A 17,214-nucleotide genomic window follows, 5' to 3' on the forward strand; every position below is an offset into this window, starting at 1 on the left:
CCTGCTTACAGAGGGCACAGAACATTCCCAGGGGATAGGGAAGGTTCTAAGTCCCTTCTTTTGCACACTCCTGCCCCCAGGATAACCAGGGCCTGGAGAAAGGGGACCACCTCCCTTAACGACCAAGGTCGTGGCTTTGAGCCCTGTCCAGATGAGACCACCTCATCCTTTCCACTACCCAGCCTGTCCTGCATAGAAGTCTCCTTAAAATAACAATCACAAGATCACTTCCCTCCTGGAATAAAGAATTGCAGAGGCTCATTAAACTTTTTTCTTGGCACACAAGCCTTTGGCAACTATCCAGGGAATTCTGGGTCCTGCAGAATCCAAGTTTACAAACCACCAGGGCAAGGTAGCATTTGAACTCAAGACTGTCCTGCTCATCGGGTCTGTACCGGGAAAGCACTGCTCCCTCCCTCTGACCTGAGCCCCGCAGAGCAGTGATACAGGCCCGTTCCAGGACAGGGAGACATCGTGGAAACCCAGACCCGTCACGGTCCAGGTCCTTCGCGCTCCCTCCCCAAGCCAAAACTCTGTCCCGGACTGATTCCCCTGACGGCCTCCACTCGTGCACAAGGAGCCAGGGACACTTCAACCCGCCATCCATTCTTAACCAAGATGCCCATCGGGACACACCTCCTAGCCTGGTAGAAAGAGAAGCTTCCCAAGAATGAAGAAAGATAAAACATCCCCGTAGCTTTTCCTCCGCTCAGTTTGTCACTCCAGCTGGAGTTATACTATGAAGACTGGAGGGGGGTGACTGCCTGGGTGTCACAGCTCCGAGGAGGGTAAGCTATAGCTTCCTAACCAGAGGAGGGAACTCCTGGCAACTCCTCAAAGCTGCTGGAAGCTGTCCACATGCCTGTCACTGGTGGTTCATCCCTCGGTGCCGAGATGCCAGAGGCAAAGCTTCCCCCGCTCTACCCCGCCCCGCCATGTGGGGCAGGCTTGTTGGCCTCTGGCCCCAGCAGCCACGAGCAACAACCACAGCTCACCTGCCCTTTACAGGTAGGAGCAGCCCGGCTCTGGCACCCCAAGGGTGCACGGGAGGCCAGCCACTAGTGCACTTCCTAGGAGCGAGGTGGTGAGGGGCAGAAGGGCCCTCACCCCAGAAGCTTGTAACCACCACCTCCTGCGGAGACCAGCCCAGAGGCACAAGGTGCACAAAAGCCACAAGGGTGTGGTCTGCAGTGACGGCAGGACATCCACATTCATCCAAACAGCCAGGGGAAAATAAAAGAGAAAGCATCCAGTCTCCCTCCTAATCCCCCAGCATCAATTCCAAGCTATTTAAAACCCTTTTACTGCGGTGGGCGTTCCCCCCCCCCCCCCCCCCCCCGCAAGTGCTCAAAACAATTCAGTCCACACTGCAGGCCATTAATCCAGTGGTGTTTATTCAAGCAGTATTCACACTTGCTGTCGAATAACAAGGGCATCTAGGCCCCCAAGACGGGGCTCACAGCTCCAGCTTCACAGCAGCCCCTCGGGGTTTCGAGAATGTTACGGCTGAAAAGGCTTTCCGTTCTTGATGGGGGCCCCTGTCAAGCACAGCCTACTTCTCACACCCCAGTCACCAGGACAGACCCAGGGCGCTGGCAAAGGCACAAGGCAGAGCCAGGCAGAACTACGTAAGCTCAGAAGAGGCCACACTGGTCCGTGTTTTCGTACAAAAAAATTTAATAAATATGACTTTTCAAAATTTATTGCCAGGAACAACACATCAATGATGTATGTTTATGTTCGTATAACACTAAGAGGGCAATACAAAGGATCTTCACGGTCTTAACGGTGAACCGACGAAGTCAGTTTTTAATAAGTCTTTTTGATCTTAAATTTCGTCATAGCATTTTGATTTCCTCACTTAAGGCAGGCAGTGGACTCTGGCAAATCTAAACAGTGACCCTTCTGGACATTTTACGGTTCAAGTATTCAACTAGCTTATGAGAATACTCCCTAAATGCAGTAGATAACAACACAAAATCAAATCTACAAGTGGTTCAGTCTTACATTACGAATGGTGAAAAGAAATCAGAATTTACAAGATAAGATTGGTGTGCTTCCAGCTTCACACAATTAATCTGATATCTTTAATTATCTTCAACCACTCACGTTTTGGCTACGTTTAGTCATAGCTCAGCTTGTTCCCTTAAACTGCTCGGTAGGAGATCACCTGCCTGTCTCTTTCAAGTCTAAAGCAAAACAAAAAAAAACAAAAAAAAAACACTTGTTCTAGACTAACTCTCAAACTGCCTCAGTCGGGGTTTTAAACATCTGACGTCGTACGAAAAAAAAAAAAAAAAAAACTCCACCAGTATTCCAGGCACAGAAGGCCATCCTATTGTCTTAAAATGAACTATTTTCAAACACCTTACTTTTGGCTTATAGGAAACACGTAATAAGAAAATAAGGTCAAAAAAATAAAGCCATACGCTTACAACGCTATCAAAAACCTTCGATTCTAAACACGTACATATAAATAAAAAGGAATGATGTCTTAAGGCTCTTGATTATTAAGTTAATAAATCAAATATACACAGTGATTAATAAAAAAGAATTATTTACAGAACTATACAAAATTCTACTTTTGACACATTTTTCCTCTTTAAATTCTTCATTTTACCAGCAACTGCTGACATCAAAGTCCCCCTCCCCCAACAACAAAATACAATAAAAAAAATAAATAATAAACTCATTTGTGATAGTTGCTGTGGTTCTGAGCTGCAAAGGCACTTTTCAAATACAGAACTACTTGGACGTCATCATAAAACCAATATACAAAAACAACTCAAGAGTCAATAAATATAAATAAAAACTATGATCCTAAGACTGCATCACCATCGGGACATCTGGCAGAAGTGGAGGCTGGAGACCTCGGGGGGCCGGGTGTTCTCCTGGGAGCCTGATCCGACAGGGGCGGGGGCCCCGGGGCCTGGTGTTTGCATAGCTGTGCGATGCAGTGCTGCCCAGCCAACCACAGAAACTACCATTGCCAGTGTAAGCCAGCTTGTCAGAACTTAAATTAACACAGGGGTTCTACGTCAAGGACAGCCTGGGACCGGAACACGACAGGACAGCTGGAGACGCTTCTGGAACCCCGGGCGCCCTCAGACTCCACCCGCCGTCTGCTATACGATGTACTCCATGCGGTTCAGGCTCTGCGCGCTCTCCAGGTCTCTGTTGTCCTGTTTGTTTGTCCAGTTCGGGTGTTTGGCCGGCGTGCCGTGGGGGGGCTTCTCCTCTCTGTCGACCAGCGTGTACGTGGCCTGCCTGGCGAAGCGGGCTTTCTGCTGGTGCTTGTCCATGTCGTCCTCTTCCACCTCCGAGTTGTGTGTCCTTATTTTGGACATTTTGGAATTCTTGTTCTCGTAGTCCTTGATGGGGACTGTGTTGGCCCCGTGCTTCTCGATGGGGTTCTTGATCTGGTTCAGCTGCTCCCGCACGTTGTTCGTGGTGCTCTCCTCAGAGGCCGAGCGCGCGTGGCTGCCGGGCTTCCGCCGCTTGCGCACGCACCAGTAGAAGGCAGTCACCAGGCAGCAGACCCAGGCCACGGTCAGGACCGAGCTCAGCAGGGGCACCAGGAAATCTGCAAGGCAGGGGCACCCCCGTGAGCCCTGCGCCCACGGCTCCCCTGTCCTTGGTCCCTAAGAAGGGCGCATGGGGACGAGTCCCTTTCCCAACCACACATCGTCACCTCCCAGCATCCCTGGAGACCAGGCCGAGCAGCAGCCCGTAGAGGCTCCCGCCTCGGCGCGGAGCAGCATCTGGGACGGTCACGGGGAGTCTGGCTACTTAGGCAGCTCATTAGAGGAGCCGGTTTTCAGAAGCATCAGCAAGAGGATCCCGGCATGGACGGCTCAAATGCCCCCAGTGGTCCTGCGCCCGGCAAGTCGCTTCACTAGAACGGTGATGCTCGGGGCACCCACGGGGGCCTCTGGACATCCTGCGGGGCCACCGAGCCATCTATCAAACCCGTGTCTCAGTGCTTAGGACGGGCTGTCCCCCGATACCGGAGCACAGGACAGGCTCCGCACAGACACACGCTCAAGGCACAGCCATGCTCTTCCCGGGACCCAGAGACAATGCGTGCCTGGAAGGGCGCCCGCCTGCTGGAGCACAGCTTGCAGGCAGGGGAACAAGTCAGGGCCGCCTCTGCCCTTTGCCATGTGACCTTGGTCACGTCAGCTGGCCTCTGTTTTCTCAGTTAAAAATGGGGGGTCCTTGAGTAGGGAACCGTCAAGTAACTCCCCACCCTGGAGGCTTTACTGGACGCCGGTTGTATTGGTCTTATTTTATTTTTCTTTGCGGTACACGGGCCTCTCACTGCTGGGGCCTCTCCCGTTGCGGAGCAACAGGCTCCGACGCGCAGGCTCAGCGGCCATGGCTCACGGGCGCAGCCGCTCCGCGGCACGTGGGATCCTCCCAGACCGGGGCACGAACCCGTGTCCCCTGCATCAGCAGGCGGACTCTTAACCACTGCGCCACCAGGGAAGCCCGGTATTGGTCTTATCGATGAGACGGACGTGACAGTCCTCGCAGAAAGGGACCACTGCCCCCATCCACCTACCTGTTCTGTTCTTCAGAGGACGCCTCTGAACTCTCACTTCCGCAACGGCGGCGATCAGTGAGCTGTTCCCTTCACGTTTACTAACAAGATCTATAATTTTGTCGGTGATTTCCTTGATTGGGTTTCCATCATCCCGGATGTCTTCAGCAGACTAGAAAAGGAAGACTCATCAAACCAGAGGGTCAGGGACACTCCACAGTCACCTTCATTCAAAATTATTTGACCACACGTGTACGTCAAGCTCTCCTTCAATGTATCTGCTCATCTGGACACTGGCTAAGTGAAGTTTCTGAGCTACTTGGCAATCAAACAACTAAGCGTGCATGGGTCTCATACTCACAATGGCCACGTGTATTTCATTGTTTGCAGAAGGGGAAGGCTCGCAAGCTATGTAGATTGAATATTCAGCAGAAACATTCTTCAAAATATTCAAATTCCGCAATTGGCTGCAAATATGCTCTGTGGTGAGACCCTAGAACGAGATTTTTAAATCCAAACACACGTAAAAGAGCGGAAGGAAGAAAGGCTGCTGTTTGCTTGAAAGTGAAGCTATATTCAGAAGCTGAGCTCTGGTGTAAGACAAGAATCTAGGCTAAGGAGGAGGAGATCCGAGCTCGTGACACCCCTGCTTTAGGGCAAGCAGACACACCCCACCTCTCCAAAGCCAGCAAGGTGTTCCGTACCGGCGACATCATCTCCTTGTTGAAGGTGAACGTGATGTTGGCACAGTTGTCCTGGTAGTAGGGGTCGGAGGCACACTTGGTCTTCACGGGCTGGAGGCTGGAGGACCGGCACTCACCCACACCAGTGCAGGGGCGCACGAAGCACTGGGCGTCCAGGATGGGGATGCAGCTCTGCCCGCTGGGGCACTCACTGTGCCCTTTGTGCAGCGAGCAAGGGCGGGGGCCACACCACACCTGCAGAGACAGAGTAGAGCTCAGGAGACGCTCGTTGGCAGTTCCAGAACCAGAACGCCGGCGGCTGGGGCCACGCCTACCTTCGAGCAGGCGATCCTCCCGTCCAGGCACTGGCAGGTGTTGCAGTCGTCGTCCCACTTGGCCCCATCAGGTATCACACTCCCCACGGTGATGCAAGATCTCCCTGAAACTGAGGTGGAGACTCGTGAGTGGGAGGAGTTGCCTTTTCTGGAGACAGTTCTCCTGATTCTTCACTCCCTGCCTGTCGGGAAGTGATTACACCTGTTGCCCCTTGCCCCATGAAAACACAGTTGCTCCTACGATGGGCAAGCATCCCTCCCACCCCAGTGGCCTTTGCACCCGGCCACGTGACCGGCTTTGGTCAGTGCAGTGCGTTGGGATGCAACGTGAGCAGAGTCTCTCCCCGGTGAGCTTGGCCCCTTGAGAGCCTACTGTTTGCCAGGGAAAGGACGTGCCCTGGATACAGTGCTGGTCCGAGGAGGATGGGGTGGCACACAGACCTGGGCACCCAAGCCGAGGCATCCATCGCTCTGCTTGTGCCTTTGTGCCCACGAGCAACACCAATACTTGTCGTACGCACGGAGATCGGGGATGGTTGTCACACAGCATAGTTGTGGCAACAGCTGGCTAAAACCAACAGCTACGCTGTTTTCACGGGACCGCCCCCCCCCTCAGGTTTCCCCTTCCCTGTGGTCCCAAGTGGATGTCCCCTCCGTGTTCTCTGAGCATAGTTCCACTCACGAACAGTCAAAACAGTGACTGCAGTGCCTGCTCAGCCCGCAGGACACACGGGCAGCTGGGCCCGGCCCACTTACCTTCCTGGCATTTAGCACCACTGTGCCCTGGGGGGCAGACACACCGGTACCCATTGATCTCATCCACACAGGTTGCCCCGAAGGCACAAGGTGAAGACTGGCATTCGTTGATGTCTAGGAAAAATGGAGTTCGAGCTTAGGCCCCAGTGGGAGGCAGCAACGTTTTTCTAAGTTTTTACTGACAAAACGTACAGATAAGCTTTCTAAGTATAAGCTTGACGCATTTTCATCACATGACCAGCACCCAAATAAAGAAACAGATCATCAGTACTCCCAAAGTCTCCAGTCACTGCCCCGCAAGGACCACCACTAGCCTGATTTCTAACAGCTGAGAATCATGGGGAAGCAGCAATTTTTAACTGAGGTTCCTTTTTCTCTGATAGTACGATTTAGAACAAGGGCCGGCAAAGATCTTGAAAAGGGTCAGCTAGTAAGTATTTTAGGCTTTGCAGGCCATGTAGTCTCCGTCATGCCTGCTCAACTCCGTGGCAGCATGAAAGCAGCCCTAGACAGTACATCAACAAGGGTGTGGCTGTGTGTCAATAAAACTTTATTTTGGCCCCCAGGCCATAATTTGCTGACTCCCGATTCAGAAACGTGAAACAGATACACAGATCCCCCATCTAGTAGTTCTTGAAGTCCCAGACTTGGGGACCTCAAGGACCAGTAAAACTTTAAATACTTTAGGGACAAGAACAGAAAGTAGTACAACTAATCTATCACCCTTTTTGGCAAAAGAAAGGGCAGGTAAAAAAAAAAAAGTAGGGAAAAGGCTCAAAATAAAGAATAAACTGTGAACTTCCTGAAAAACTGCATTGCCTGCCTCCATTCTGTTTAATCATTTCACCGGGGCCTGATCAAGCCCTGGAGACCACAGCCCCAGTCCCTTCTGTGGCCTTAGCTCTGTCCCCTACCAGCATGGCTGGGGCAACATCCGCTTGCCCATAATTTCATGTTAGTCACGGGGACAGGCACACTCTTTCCTTAGGACCTCAGAGTAGATTAATCACCAAATTCTGTGGCTGACGCTCTCTCCCCTAGAGCAAGGAGGGCTGTGTCCCCCAGGGAGGGGCCGGCCAGAGCCACCTTAATCCCAGCTGGAGGCAGATTACTTGTCAAGGCTACTTAGAACCATGGCCATAATTATTTTAAAGATGAAAACTCTCAGGCTGAGGGTTTGGAGTGGGAAGACCCAGTCGGAGGTGGTCCTTACTTATCCTGCAGTCGGGCCCAGCGAAGCCGGGGGCGCACTCACAGCGGTACCAGTTCTCTCCATCCACGCACGTGCCACTGTTGTAACTATGAAAGCAAAGACCCCTCGGTCACCACCAGTCCACCACTCCCCCTGCCAGTTCAAAGGTAGCCATGCCAGTTACGATCAGCGGCTCTCACCCCTGCTCACACGCACCACCGCCTGGGAGCTTTAAAAACACTGATGCTGGGGTCCCACCCCCAGAGAGTCTAATATCACGGGTCTCGGTTGCAGCCCAGGCACTGGAACTTATAAATGCTCCCCGGGTAATTCTCGCGTGCAGCCAAGGTTGAGAATCACTGCTCTAAATGAGGACACACCCTGACTAAAGTGTGGTCCACGGACCAGCAGGACCGGCATTGCCTGGGAGCCTGTCAGAGAGGAGGGATGTGTAGCAGCCCCCAGACCTCCTGCATCCGAACCTGCACTTTAAGCAAGATCCCCAGGATCCCCACACGCGTCACAGCCAACAATAAAGCGCCAGCTTAAAAGGTGGCCGTGCTTACCAGGGATGAGGACTGCAGTCATTGGTATCTGCAAAGTAAAAAAAGACAACTTAACAGCGAGGCCTTCTTAGCCCTAAGTCAAAACACCAGTGATTTCCACGATACCCAGATGATAAAGCTGTCGTTAACACCGGCAGAAGGAGCTTAAGACCTCTGCTCAATTGGAACCAGGCCCACACCACACTTGGTCCCATTCACCGTGGGACACATGTACACAGGAAGAGGCCCTGGGTGGGGTGGGCAGGGGGTGTGAGAATGGATGGAGACAGGCTGCTAGTCAGACCGGAGCTGGGAACCACGACGCCATCTGTCTCCACTTATCTCCTCGGCGACTTTCTCATGCCCAGGTCAGGGCTGCATCCCATCAAGTCATTAGAACAGACCCAGGTGATGCAGAAGCAGACATCAAACAGCTCTGCTTCTGGTTTCCATTGCCAGTCCCTGGGGGTGTCAGGATGGACTCCTGCAGCCCTCAGAGTTCAAGGTGGCAAGTGGGGGGAGGGGAAACACTCACTCTGCGTACAGATGGGCCCCTCCCAGCCTTCTTTGCAGACACACGTGAAGGACTCGCCATTGACCACACAGGTGCCCCCATTGTGGCAGGGGTTAGGCAGGCAGCTACTGTTTCGGGCTATGAGACAAGAGCAGACAAGGCCACCCTCCCTGAGGATCCAGCGACAGTCTGGAGGGGCAGAAACCAGGTCCCAGGAAACAGTCATAGGCTCACATGCCCACGGCCCCTGTGAGGCCCAGGGAGGGCAGAAAGGTACCTATGTTACAGGTCGTTCCTTCCCAGCCTCCGGGACACATGCACTTGAAAGCGTCCCCCTCGTCATAGCAGGTGCCACCATTGTTGCACGTAGCCTCATCACACTGGCTGTCACCTGGAAGAGAAGATCCCGGCGTGAGCCCCTGGCCGGCCCTGCTCACGGAAGACAGGGCAGGATCCCAGCCGGCCACCACTTACGTGAGTGGCAGGTCTTGCCTTTCCACCCGTTTTTACAGTCGCAGTAAAAGTCGTTGACCAGGTCGCGACACGAGCCCCCGTTGTGGCAGGGGTTCTGGCTGCAGTCGTTAATATCTGCAATCAGAGGAGACAGCCGGCTGAAGACGCTCCCAGGCCCATCCACGCCCCGCGACGCCTAAGGACTGCATCTCTCCACCCCCAGCCCCTGCTTTCTGCGCCCACTTCAAAACCAGCAGACACACGGGGACTTAAACACGGTCACTCTTTCCCAGGAATAAAGGAGCCCCCCGACAGGCCATGGAAGTTAAAGTCAAGATGGGCAGAAAGGACAACCCAAACAGCAAGATGATCACTTTTCCTGCAAGCGGGGATATCTACCATCCTAATTACAGGGTCTAATTCTATAAGCTCCTCTGCAGAAGTTCCTTCCCGCTGGCTGGCGTCAGCATCAACACATGCAAATAGGACACAGGCCATGCCGTCCCAGGGCAGGAACTGTCGGGGTCCAACTCCCAGATATTTCCACGAAGAAGAAAGGCTTCCCATGTGGATTCTGTCCTGCCCACACCCCCCAGAGCTGTCTGTCCCCAAAGGACCCCTGAACTCACTGGTCTCACAGTAGGCGCCCTCCCAGCCACCACTGCAGATACACTTGTAGGAGTTGACACCATCGATGCAAGTACCACCATTTTTACAGGGGTTGCTCTCACAGTCATTAATATCTGTGAAAGGAAAAACAAACAGAAACAGGTAAGTAAACGAAGGAAAAGTAATGCCACTGCCAAGCACTGTTCTACGGGTTTCCCTGCCCCTCCTGAGAAAATACACTGGGCACCTCAACATTGAACTCCGTCAGGACTGTTTCTGAATCCGGCGGGCAGTTTTATCAAGCAGGGGCCTCCAGAGAGCACCCCGTCCCTTTTATTTAATGTCTTCACACTAAGCTACTTGGAGAGAGTGGGGAGGAAACTCCTAGGCAAAGCGGACCACCCGATCTAGTAAGGTTCCAGAACATTCTAAAATAAACGTGCTGAAGACTTAAGAGGCGTCGGTGATCTCGTACGTTAAACATGACCTCAGTCTTAGATTGTAGATGGTAAACCTGGACTGATCTCTCCTGAAATGATTCCAGATGCCCCCCAGCTGGGCCGGGGCAGGGTTTGGGGGACCTCGGCCCATTCCCCGAGGATGCGGGGTCTTACTTTCATGGCAGTACGTTCCAGTGAAGCCTTTGTTACAGTCACAGGTGAATTTGCCTCCCGACTGACTCTTGCACTTCCCGTGGGGACCGCAGACATTGGAGGAAATATAGCGCACCCCTTCAGGCGTGTCATTGGAGGCCATGGCCACCGTGCAGCTGTCAATCACTGCGAGACAGACTTGGGGTCAGATCCCCGCCAGGGACCCGAAGACCCGGTGTTCCTGAGCCCAGGACCCACACGCCACGCCTGCTCTCCTGGAGCCAGGCACCTTAGCCAGGCTAATGAGGGTAAGAAGCCAGCACCTCGGTGGCCAAGACTGGCAACATGCCGTGTCACGCTGTGACAGGCAAAGCCGAGACCCCAGGCGGAAAGTTTTTTTTTTTTTAGGCGTTTTCTCCCTATGGAGCCAGGAGCCCACGTGTCTGCGGGCCCTGTTCATCCTCCCTCTACTGATACATCTACCAAATTTGCTGGAAGCTGGCTAAGGAGGAGGAACAGCCTTTCCCTCGATGTAAGGGCACTTACGGCTGCAGGAACCTGGAAGCCTGAGCCATCTCACACAGCAGCCACAGGCGGCCGTTTAAATTTAAGTGAATGAAAAGTAAGTAAATCAGGGCTTCTAGTTGCCCTGGTCACACACTAAACGTTCCGGGCCACACGTGTCCCGAGGCTACTGTACCTGACGGTGCAGATATCACCGTGGCAGAAAGTTCTACTGGCAGAGGTGCCCTGAGGAATCCATCTCGGCCTTGCACATCAGCGTCCCCCAGAACGGGGATGCTAAATGAATTCCCTTCTCTGCCCTGGGCTACTTGCAGGTATGGTCCCCCCGAACTGGTGGGCCTGAATAGGTTGTTTCCACATGTTCTGGCTTCCCCCCGAGTGTCACGGGGCAGTGACGAACGGGCAGAGGACAGCAGCCTTGAAGACAAGCCAGAACCCTGGCGGGGAGGGAGGTACCTTCACAGGGGGTGGTGCGGCAGTGGTCTTTAAGGTGGGAGCAGTTCTTGCCTTCATAGTCCTCGGGACACTTGCAGAAATAGTCGCTGGCGCGGTTGTAGCACTGGGCACCGTTCTGGCAGGGATTGGGCTCGCAATAATCGATGTCCAGCTGCGAGGGCCAGGGGCAGGGGAGGGGGGACACAAAGTAAAACAAAGGTGTGATTATGACTCCTCTGGGGCAGCGGCCACTGGAATTTGACCCTTCCGTCTGCTTCTGTTAGGAGAACACCCAGCATGATTTACAGTTGTGTCCTAGCGACTGTCCAGGTACGCATTTGAGACAACAGGGCAGAATGAGAGAGTGCTGGGTCTGGGATGAAACGGACCAAGAGAAATCGACAGGCTGCCGGACAACGGGAAGAAAATCACTCATCACCCTCCTTCCACGGCGTGTGTCTAGCAGAGATCCCTACTCAATAGGAGGTTCCAGACAGTGTTGGGAATGGGAAGGTGGCGGGGAGGAGACTGCCTGTGAAAACTTGGCCATCGGACGCTCTAGCCCAGCTCACCTGACAGAGGTTTCCAGAGAAACCAGTGGGACACAGACACTGGAATCTGTTGATTTCGTTCTGACAGTGACCCCCGTTGAGACAGGGGTTGCTGGCACACTCATCGATGTCTGTCTCACAGTGATCGCCTGCATAGCCAGGTGGACAGATACAGCGATAACCGTTAACCAAATCCTGGAGGGAGGAGAAGGAGGGTGAGAAACACATGCTTTTTTTCTAGGTGCTCCACAAACACAGGGCTTCAGTGGTTCAGCGTGACTGTCGCGCTTCAGCTGATTCACTGAAAGAGATGCCAAACCTCTCCAAATGTGAGAGAGGAATTTCTATGTGCATGCCTTCAAGATGACTCCCGGGAGGCTGGGGTAACATGAGCCTGAGTGAAACTTCCAGAGACTCACTTTTCACCTGCATTTTTAAATCTCCCAGGGACAGAGCTTTCCCAGGGTCACATAAATCTTAAGGCTTGTTGTCAATCACTAAGGTTTTGATATAAGCAAAGATTTACATACCCGACAGGAGGCGTCATTCTGACATTGGCCGAGGCAGTCATTAATATCTACAAAATAAACAAGTCACCGTATTGGAGGGGCAATTTACATTGAAATTGGGCTTAACTGAAAAGCCTTCTCTGCTCAGGACAGATAAAAACCTCCAATCAGATTTCTTGCGTGCTTCCCGTGAAATGAGGTTATTGGTGGGAACACTCCCTAGTTCTTCCAGACTGAGGTACTGAAACTTCACATCATTGTTTTAGCCACCTTATCAGAGTACGGCCGTTTTTTACCAGCTAATGAGCCTGATAACGTGTATGTTTTCATTTCTGTGCCCATCACTCTCTCTCCAAAAACATTCCCTCTATAAGGTTCTCCTTCCACTACTCAAGTCTTAGACCTGGAGCCTGAATACGGCTGGCAAATGCCTTCAACACCCCAGTTTCATGAAAATCAAAATTGAAACAGTCTCACTCACTTATGTCACAATTCTGACCCATCCAGCCCGGGAGGCAATCACAGTAGTAGCTGGCAATCAGATTCTTGCAGGATTTGGCATTTACACAAGGTTTGGCCTCGCATTCATTTGCATCTGAAAAACAGAGAGGGTGAACAGTGAGAAATGGGGTTCTACCCCACCTCCCCCCTCAAAAAAAACACACCAATAGTTTGTCTGAAACGAGACATTTTAATAAGCTAGCTAAATAAGAGATACTACTTTGAACATCTGAACCCTCTCCCCTAGCTATGCTCCAATAAGGAATGCTAATTGATAACTTTCCAGCTGCTGTTAACAACTAGCCCCCAACAGGACAGCAGAAAGCCACTAGGCACTTCTGTGCAAAACCCAACGCAGCCTAGTTGCTGGGATTTAATAGTGGCAAAAAAGAATGCAGACAGCTCATTCCTCATGAGATCATCCCCGTTTGGAACCCAGCTGAACACTCCTCGGACAGACGATTGACATGGTTCAAGGAATCCCACGACTTTCCCACAGGGCCTCAAAGAGCCAGGCCATTTGCATGCGAGTTATTTCTTCCAGGCCTGCTGGCTGGACCCTAGATAATAAATGACTTCTTGGTACGATGGCACGCAAACTTGCACTGCTGGCCGCATGTACATCTCCCTTAATCGCTCAGATCAAGCCAGCCCTGGTGCAGGAATTCTCTTACCTAACTGGCACGTTTTGCCCGTCCACTGGGGCGGGCACACGCACTTAAATCCGTTAACCAAGTCCTGGCAGGTGCCCCCGTGGGAACAGTTATTTGGAGAACAGTCATCAATGTCTGTTTGACAAAAAGAGGAGAGGGTTGGCAATTTAATCTCAATCCATTTGACAATTAGATAATTTAATACCACCCCTCACACGAGGGGCCTTCACTTAAGAGCCAGACACCTGCTGCAAGTGACTGCTACGATGACGATAAGGCCTGATTTTAGCTTTAAATCCCCCACTGGCCCAGTTCATTTAATCCGCAACCTGAGCGGGTGGGAGAGCCAGCTGGATCCCCGGAGCATCAGCCCTGGGTAACTCAGGACATCTCTCACTGCCTACCCTTTATTTTTAAAGAAAAGTTTCATCACGGCACAGAGGTAACTAAGGAGAGGTAAGGAAAAATAACTTCTTCGCTGGTGAAAAAAAAAATCATGTTCTTGTTTACTCACAGACTTTTCCCAAAATCACCTGCCTGGGGTGCCCAACCTCCCCCCCCTTCTGCAGTAGACTCCCGAGGCCTCTTAGCGATTCACCTCCTGCCCGTGTAGGAGGTGCCAGGCTCTCCTCATGAATCTGCTCACCGAGCCGTCACACCCCTAGGAGACGGGAATTGCTACTCTCCCGTTTAAACAGGGCACAGGTTGGCAGTGACTACAGTCCCACAATGGTGACGGGTGGCGGGGCCATGGTGCCAGCCCAGGTGATCCAACCCCAGAACCCAGCTCCTTAACCGTGTTGCATGCTGTTCTCAGGGGGCTGATGACCGTGGACCTCGGGCCTGGCTGCACCTCTGAAATCCAGGAGCTTGTGTGTGTTTTGTTTTTTTGTTTTGGCCGCGCTGCGTGGCATGTGGAATCCTAGTTCCCCAACCAGGGATCGAACCTGCGTCCCCTGCACTGGAAGCTCGGAGTCCTAACTGTTGCACCACCAGGGAAGTCCCCAGGAGCCTGCGGAAGGTACGAACTCCCCAATTCCAAAGGGAAACCGTAGGACCCAGAGACCTGTACTGGGAAGCACTGGGGTAGTCCTGGTGTACAGCCACTGTCACTCTGTAGCCCTGGTCCCTCTTTCAAAATTTGTCCCCACCATGAAATTCAGTCATGACGACCTCCCCCGCAGGCATCCTCTGTACAGCTTCGAGGAGAATAACCGTAATTCAGTTCAGAGGAGGCACAAGTCCAGGGAAAAGGACGCAGCTACCCCACGAGCGAGTTTCTTGCAGTCAGAGATGCGTGTGCTAGCTTAGCAGGGTGCCTTAGGATGGGGGTGCCAGGAGACTTCCAAGGGCAGAGGCCGGAAGCTCAGGCCAGCCTCCCCACCAGACCCCCTCCCACCGAGACAGACCCATCACTAAGACCGACGTGGGACCCACAACCCTGTATCTTGACACAATACCCCCCTCCCCCCCTCCCCGCCAAGAAAGGGCACAAGCCAAAACGCAGACTTACTTGTGGAGCACGTGGGGCCGGTCCAGCCCGGAGAACACTCACACTCAAACCCCAGGGAGGTCTCCTTGCAGCTGCCTCTGTTGTGGCAGGGATCAGAGAGGCAGGCGTGTTCCGCTGTGGACACCAGCACAGCAGTCAGCAAGGGGCGCCCACCGAGAGAGGCTACCTAACACTCTCCCTGGCAACCAAATCCCACGCCTGGGCCGCCCCCTCGAGCTCGTTTCAAGAAATCAAAGCAGGTGTGGGACGTAACCCCGCTGTGTCTGGGGCGGAAAGGAAGTCATCTTTCTTGCTAAGCTCTCCGGCCCCATTTCTCCAAGCTTCTGACCTGGGAGCTGGGTCACTGCCCTGTACACGCCGCCCCCGATGCAATCCGCAGCCCCCAAACCACCTGAGCAACTGGACAGAGGTTTCAAAGACCCACGGAACGGCTGGGAGGACAGGTCTTAACGTTGGAGGATATTTTCATCTTTTTACGAGTCCCTAAGTGTATTTAAGCCGAGTGTACAGAAAAATTAGACAAAGGGATCTCACTGCGCCTGGACCACTTACCAATTTCACAGTTGGGTCCTGAGTACCCCTCAGGGCATGAACACTGGTATTTGTCAGGCCCTGTGTTGCTACAGGTTCCCCCATTGAGACACGGCTGGTGGGTCCCGCAGTAGTTGAGATCTGCCAAAAAGACCCCAAAGAAGTCACTCAGAGACCAGAAACACTGTGTTCCTAGACCCATTCCTCCTTAAAAACTAAAACCGAGGGAAACAGACCCAGATTCACAGGGTTAAAGGCAAATTCAAACAAATTTAGAATAAAAGCCCCTGCAAATAAAAATAAATGAAAGTACAAACCAAATCACCCACACCCCACCCCCGACCTCCAGCTCCACCCAGGCCCTCCCCAGATATACCTTTGTCGCAGAGCTGGCCACCCCAGTTGGTCTCACAGAGGCACTGCCAGGGCTCATTACAGGTACCGTGGACGCACCCTGGGTGTGGGATGCACTTGTCACAGTACAGGCCCTGCCAGCCATACTGGCACCTGGGGACACACAGCAAACCCTGCTTTACCCTTTAGAACTTGCAGGGAGATCGGAGCCAGAAAAACACAAGGATGCAAAGCCCAGGCTTGCTGTTTCTGGCGACAGGATGGTAGACTGTCAAGGTCTGTCCGGGGATTCCCTCTAAGCAAACATTTTCCCAGTTGGACTGAGGTCCCCTCCCAGGCGACTCCCAACAAAAGGAGGGCTGTTTGGGGAGAGGCCAGCACTGGGCTGCCCTCCACAAAGCCCCTCTCTCTTCTCAGGCTCCCCCATGAGCCCAGGGCGGAGGCTTGGAATAAATCAAGCCCTGGGGGGAAGGAAAGGGCTCTCCCTGCAGTGACAACAATAGCCATGCGAAAGCCTCTGCAGATGCAGCCCTTTGGGCAAGTTTTACACAGCAGCTCGGCTGGGCTGTATCTCAGCAGCAAGTCACGACCCCAGCGCACAAAAATGCACCAAGACACCAAGTGCGGCAGGAAACTGCCTCCCAAGGAGGCTCCCTGAAATCAGACAAGGAGGGAGAGGGGCACCCTTCCTTGGAGAGATGGGGTAGGATCTCTGGACCCATTTCTGCAGGGAGGACGAGGAAAGCAACAGCGCTTGGAACCATTTCCGTCCATGATTTATGACCTGCCCCCCTCGTGGCTACTTAGGCTAATTTATTTTATAGTTATTTCTCACTTTGCAAACACACACACAAAAAGTCAACTTGGTTTATCTCGTATTGGGGAAGGGAGTCGAGTTTCCTTTATAAGCGCCTCATTAATCGGACTCTTTGGAGGCCAAATGGTGCCTTTGATCCCCAAACAAAAACACAAACATACACCTTCACCTGGGGCAGGGGCTCAGCTACTCTCCCCTCAAGTTTCAAGCCCTCTGAAACTCTTAACTGCCTTCTCAGAAATCAAGCTCTAGCAAACAGGAGCTGGCGGGGGGGGGGGGGGGGGGGCGGGGGGGGCAGCCCACAGTGGAGTGAAGGTGGGGTGAGCCAGAAACAGCGACCAGCAAATATTTCCATGACGGGACCCGGGAAAGCCATGGTCAGAATCGCCTCCCCCGCAAAGAAGGAAAGGCTTTCTGCGTCCAGAGAGCTGGAGGTGGGCTAAAAATCCTTGTCATGGGAAAATTACAGGGATCCAGCTAATCGCTAATCATCCACGGCCGAGAGTCAACTCAGCCCCTGAGAATTCTGACTCACCACTTCCTAACTTCTAAGAGCAAGCCATCCACGCCCCAATACAAAGAACCACCAGGCTGTGTGGTTT

General features: G+C 52.9%; 1 protein-coding gene across 5 annotated transcripts in view; it reads right to left on the reverse strand.

The window, feature by feature from the left end:
- Positions 1 to 1,373: 1,373 nt before the first annotated feature.
- JAG1 (jagged canonical Notch ligand 1) overlaps positions 1,374 to 17,214 on the reverse strand; it is a 35,674-nt gene continuing 19,833 nt past the window's right edge. For 2 of the 5 annotated variants that reach the window (XM_032605803.1, XM_032605804.1), the window contains 21 exons: positions 15,818 to 15,948; positions 15,463 to 15,582; positions 14,911 to 15,024; positions 13,419 to 13,532; positions 12,725 to 12,838; positions 12,265 to 12,311; positions 11,756 to 11,929; positions 11,205 to 11,355; positions 10,245 to 10,409; positions 9,651 to 9,764; positions 9,043 to 9,156; positions 8,846 to 8,959; positions 8,590 to 8,706; positions 8,076 to 8,103; positions 7,531 to 7,616; positions 6,318 to 6,431; positions 5,562 to 5,671; positions 5,248 to 5,481; positions 4,905 to 5,036; positions 4,565 to 4,715; positions 1,658 to 3,583 (listed from right to left, as the gene is read on the reverse strand). In XM_032605803.1, the coding sequence (XP_032461694.1) occupies positions 3,126 to 3,583; positions 4,565 to 4,715; positions 4,905 to 5,036; positions 5,248 to 5,481; positions 5,562 to 5,671; positions 6,318 to 6,431; positions 7,531 to 7,616; positions 8,076 to 8,103; positions 8,590 to 8,706; positions 8,846 to 8,959; positions 9,043 to 9,156; positions 9,651 to 9,764; positions 10,245 to 10,409; positions 11,205 to 11,355; positions 11,756 to 11,929; positions 12,265 to 12,311; positions 12,725 to 12,838; positions 13,419 to 13,532; positions 14,911 to 15,024; positions 15,463 to 15,582; positions 15,818 to 15,948 (2,902 nt within the window). In that variant the 3' untranslated portion in view covers positions 1,658 to 3,125. Of the gene's footprint in view, positions 3,584 to 4,564; positions 4,716 to 4,904; positions 5,037 to 5,247; positions 5,482 to 5,561; positions 5,672 to 6,317; positions 6,432 to 7,530; positions 7,617 to 8,075; positions 8,104 to 8,589; positions 8,707 to 8,845; positions 8,960 to 9,042; positions 9,157 to 9,650; positions 9,765 to 10,244; positions 10,410 to 11,204; positions 11,356 to 11,755; positions 11,930 to 12,264; positions 12,312 to 12,724; positions 12,839 to 13,418; positions 13,533 to 14,910; positions 15,025 to 15,462; positions 15,583 to 15,817; positions 15,949 to 17,214 lie in introns of all 5 variants that reach the window. The other 3 variants (XM_032605800.1, XM_032605802.1, XM_032605801.1) reach the window with 3 other exon arrangements.

The sequence above is a fragment of the Phocoena sinus genome, chromosome 15, assembly GCF_008692025.1.
Source record: "Phocoena sinus isolate mPhoSin1 chromosome 15, mPhoSin1.pri, whole genome shotgun sequence".
Taxonomy (NCBI): Eukaryota; Metazoa; Chordata; class Mammalia; order Artiodactyla; family Phocoenidae; genus Phocoena; species Phocoena sinus.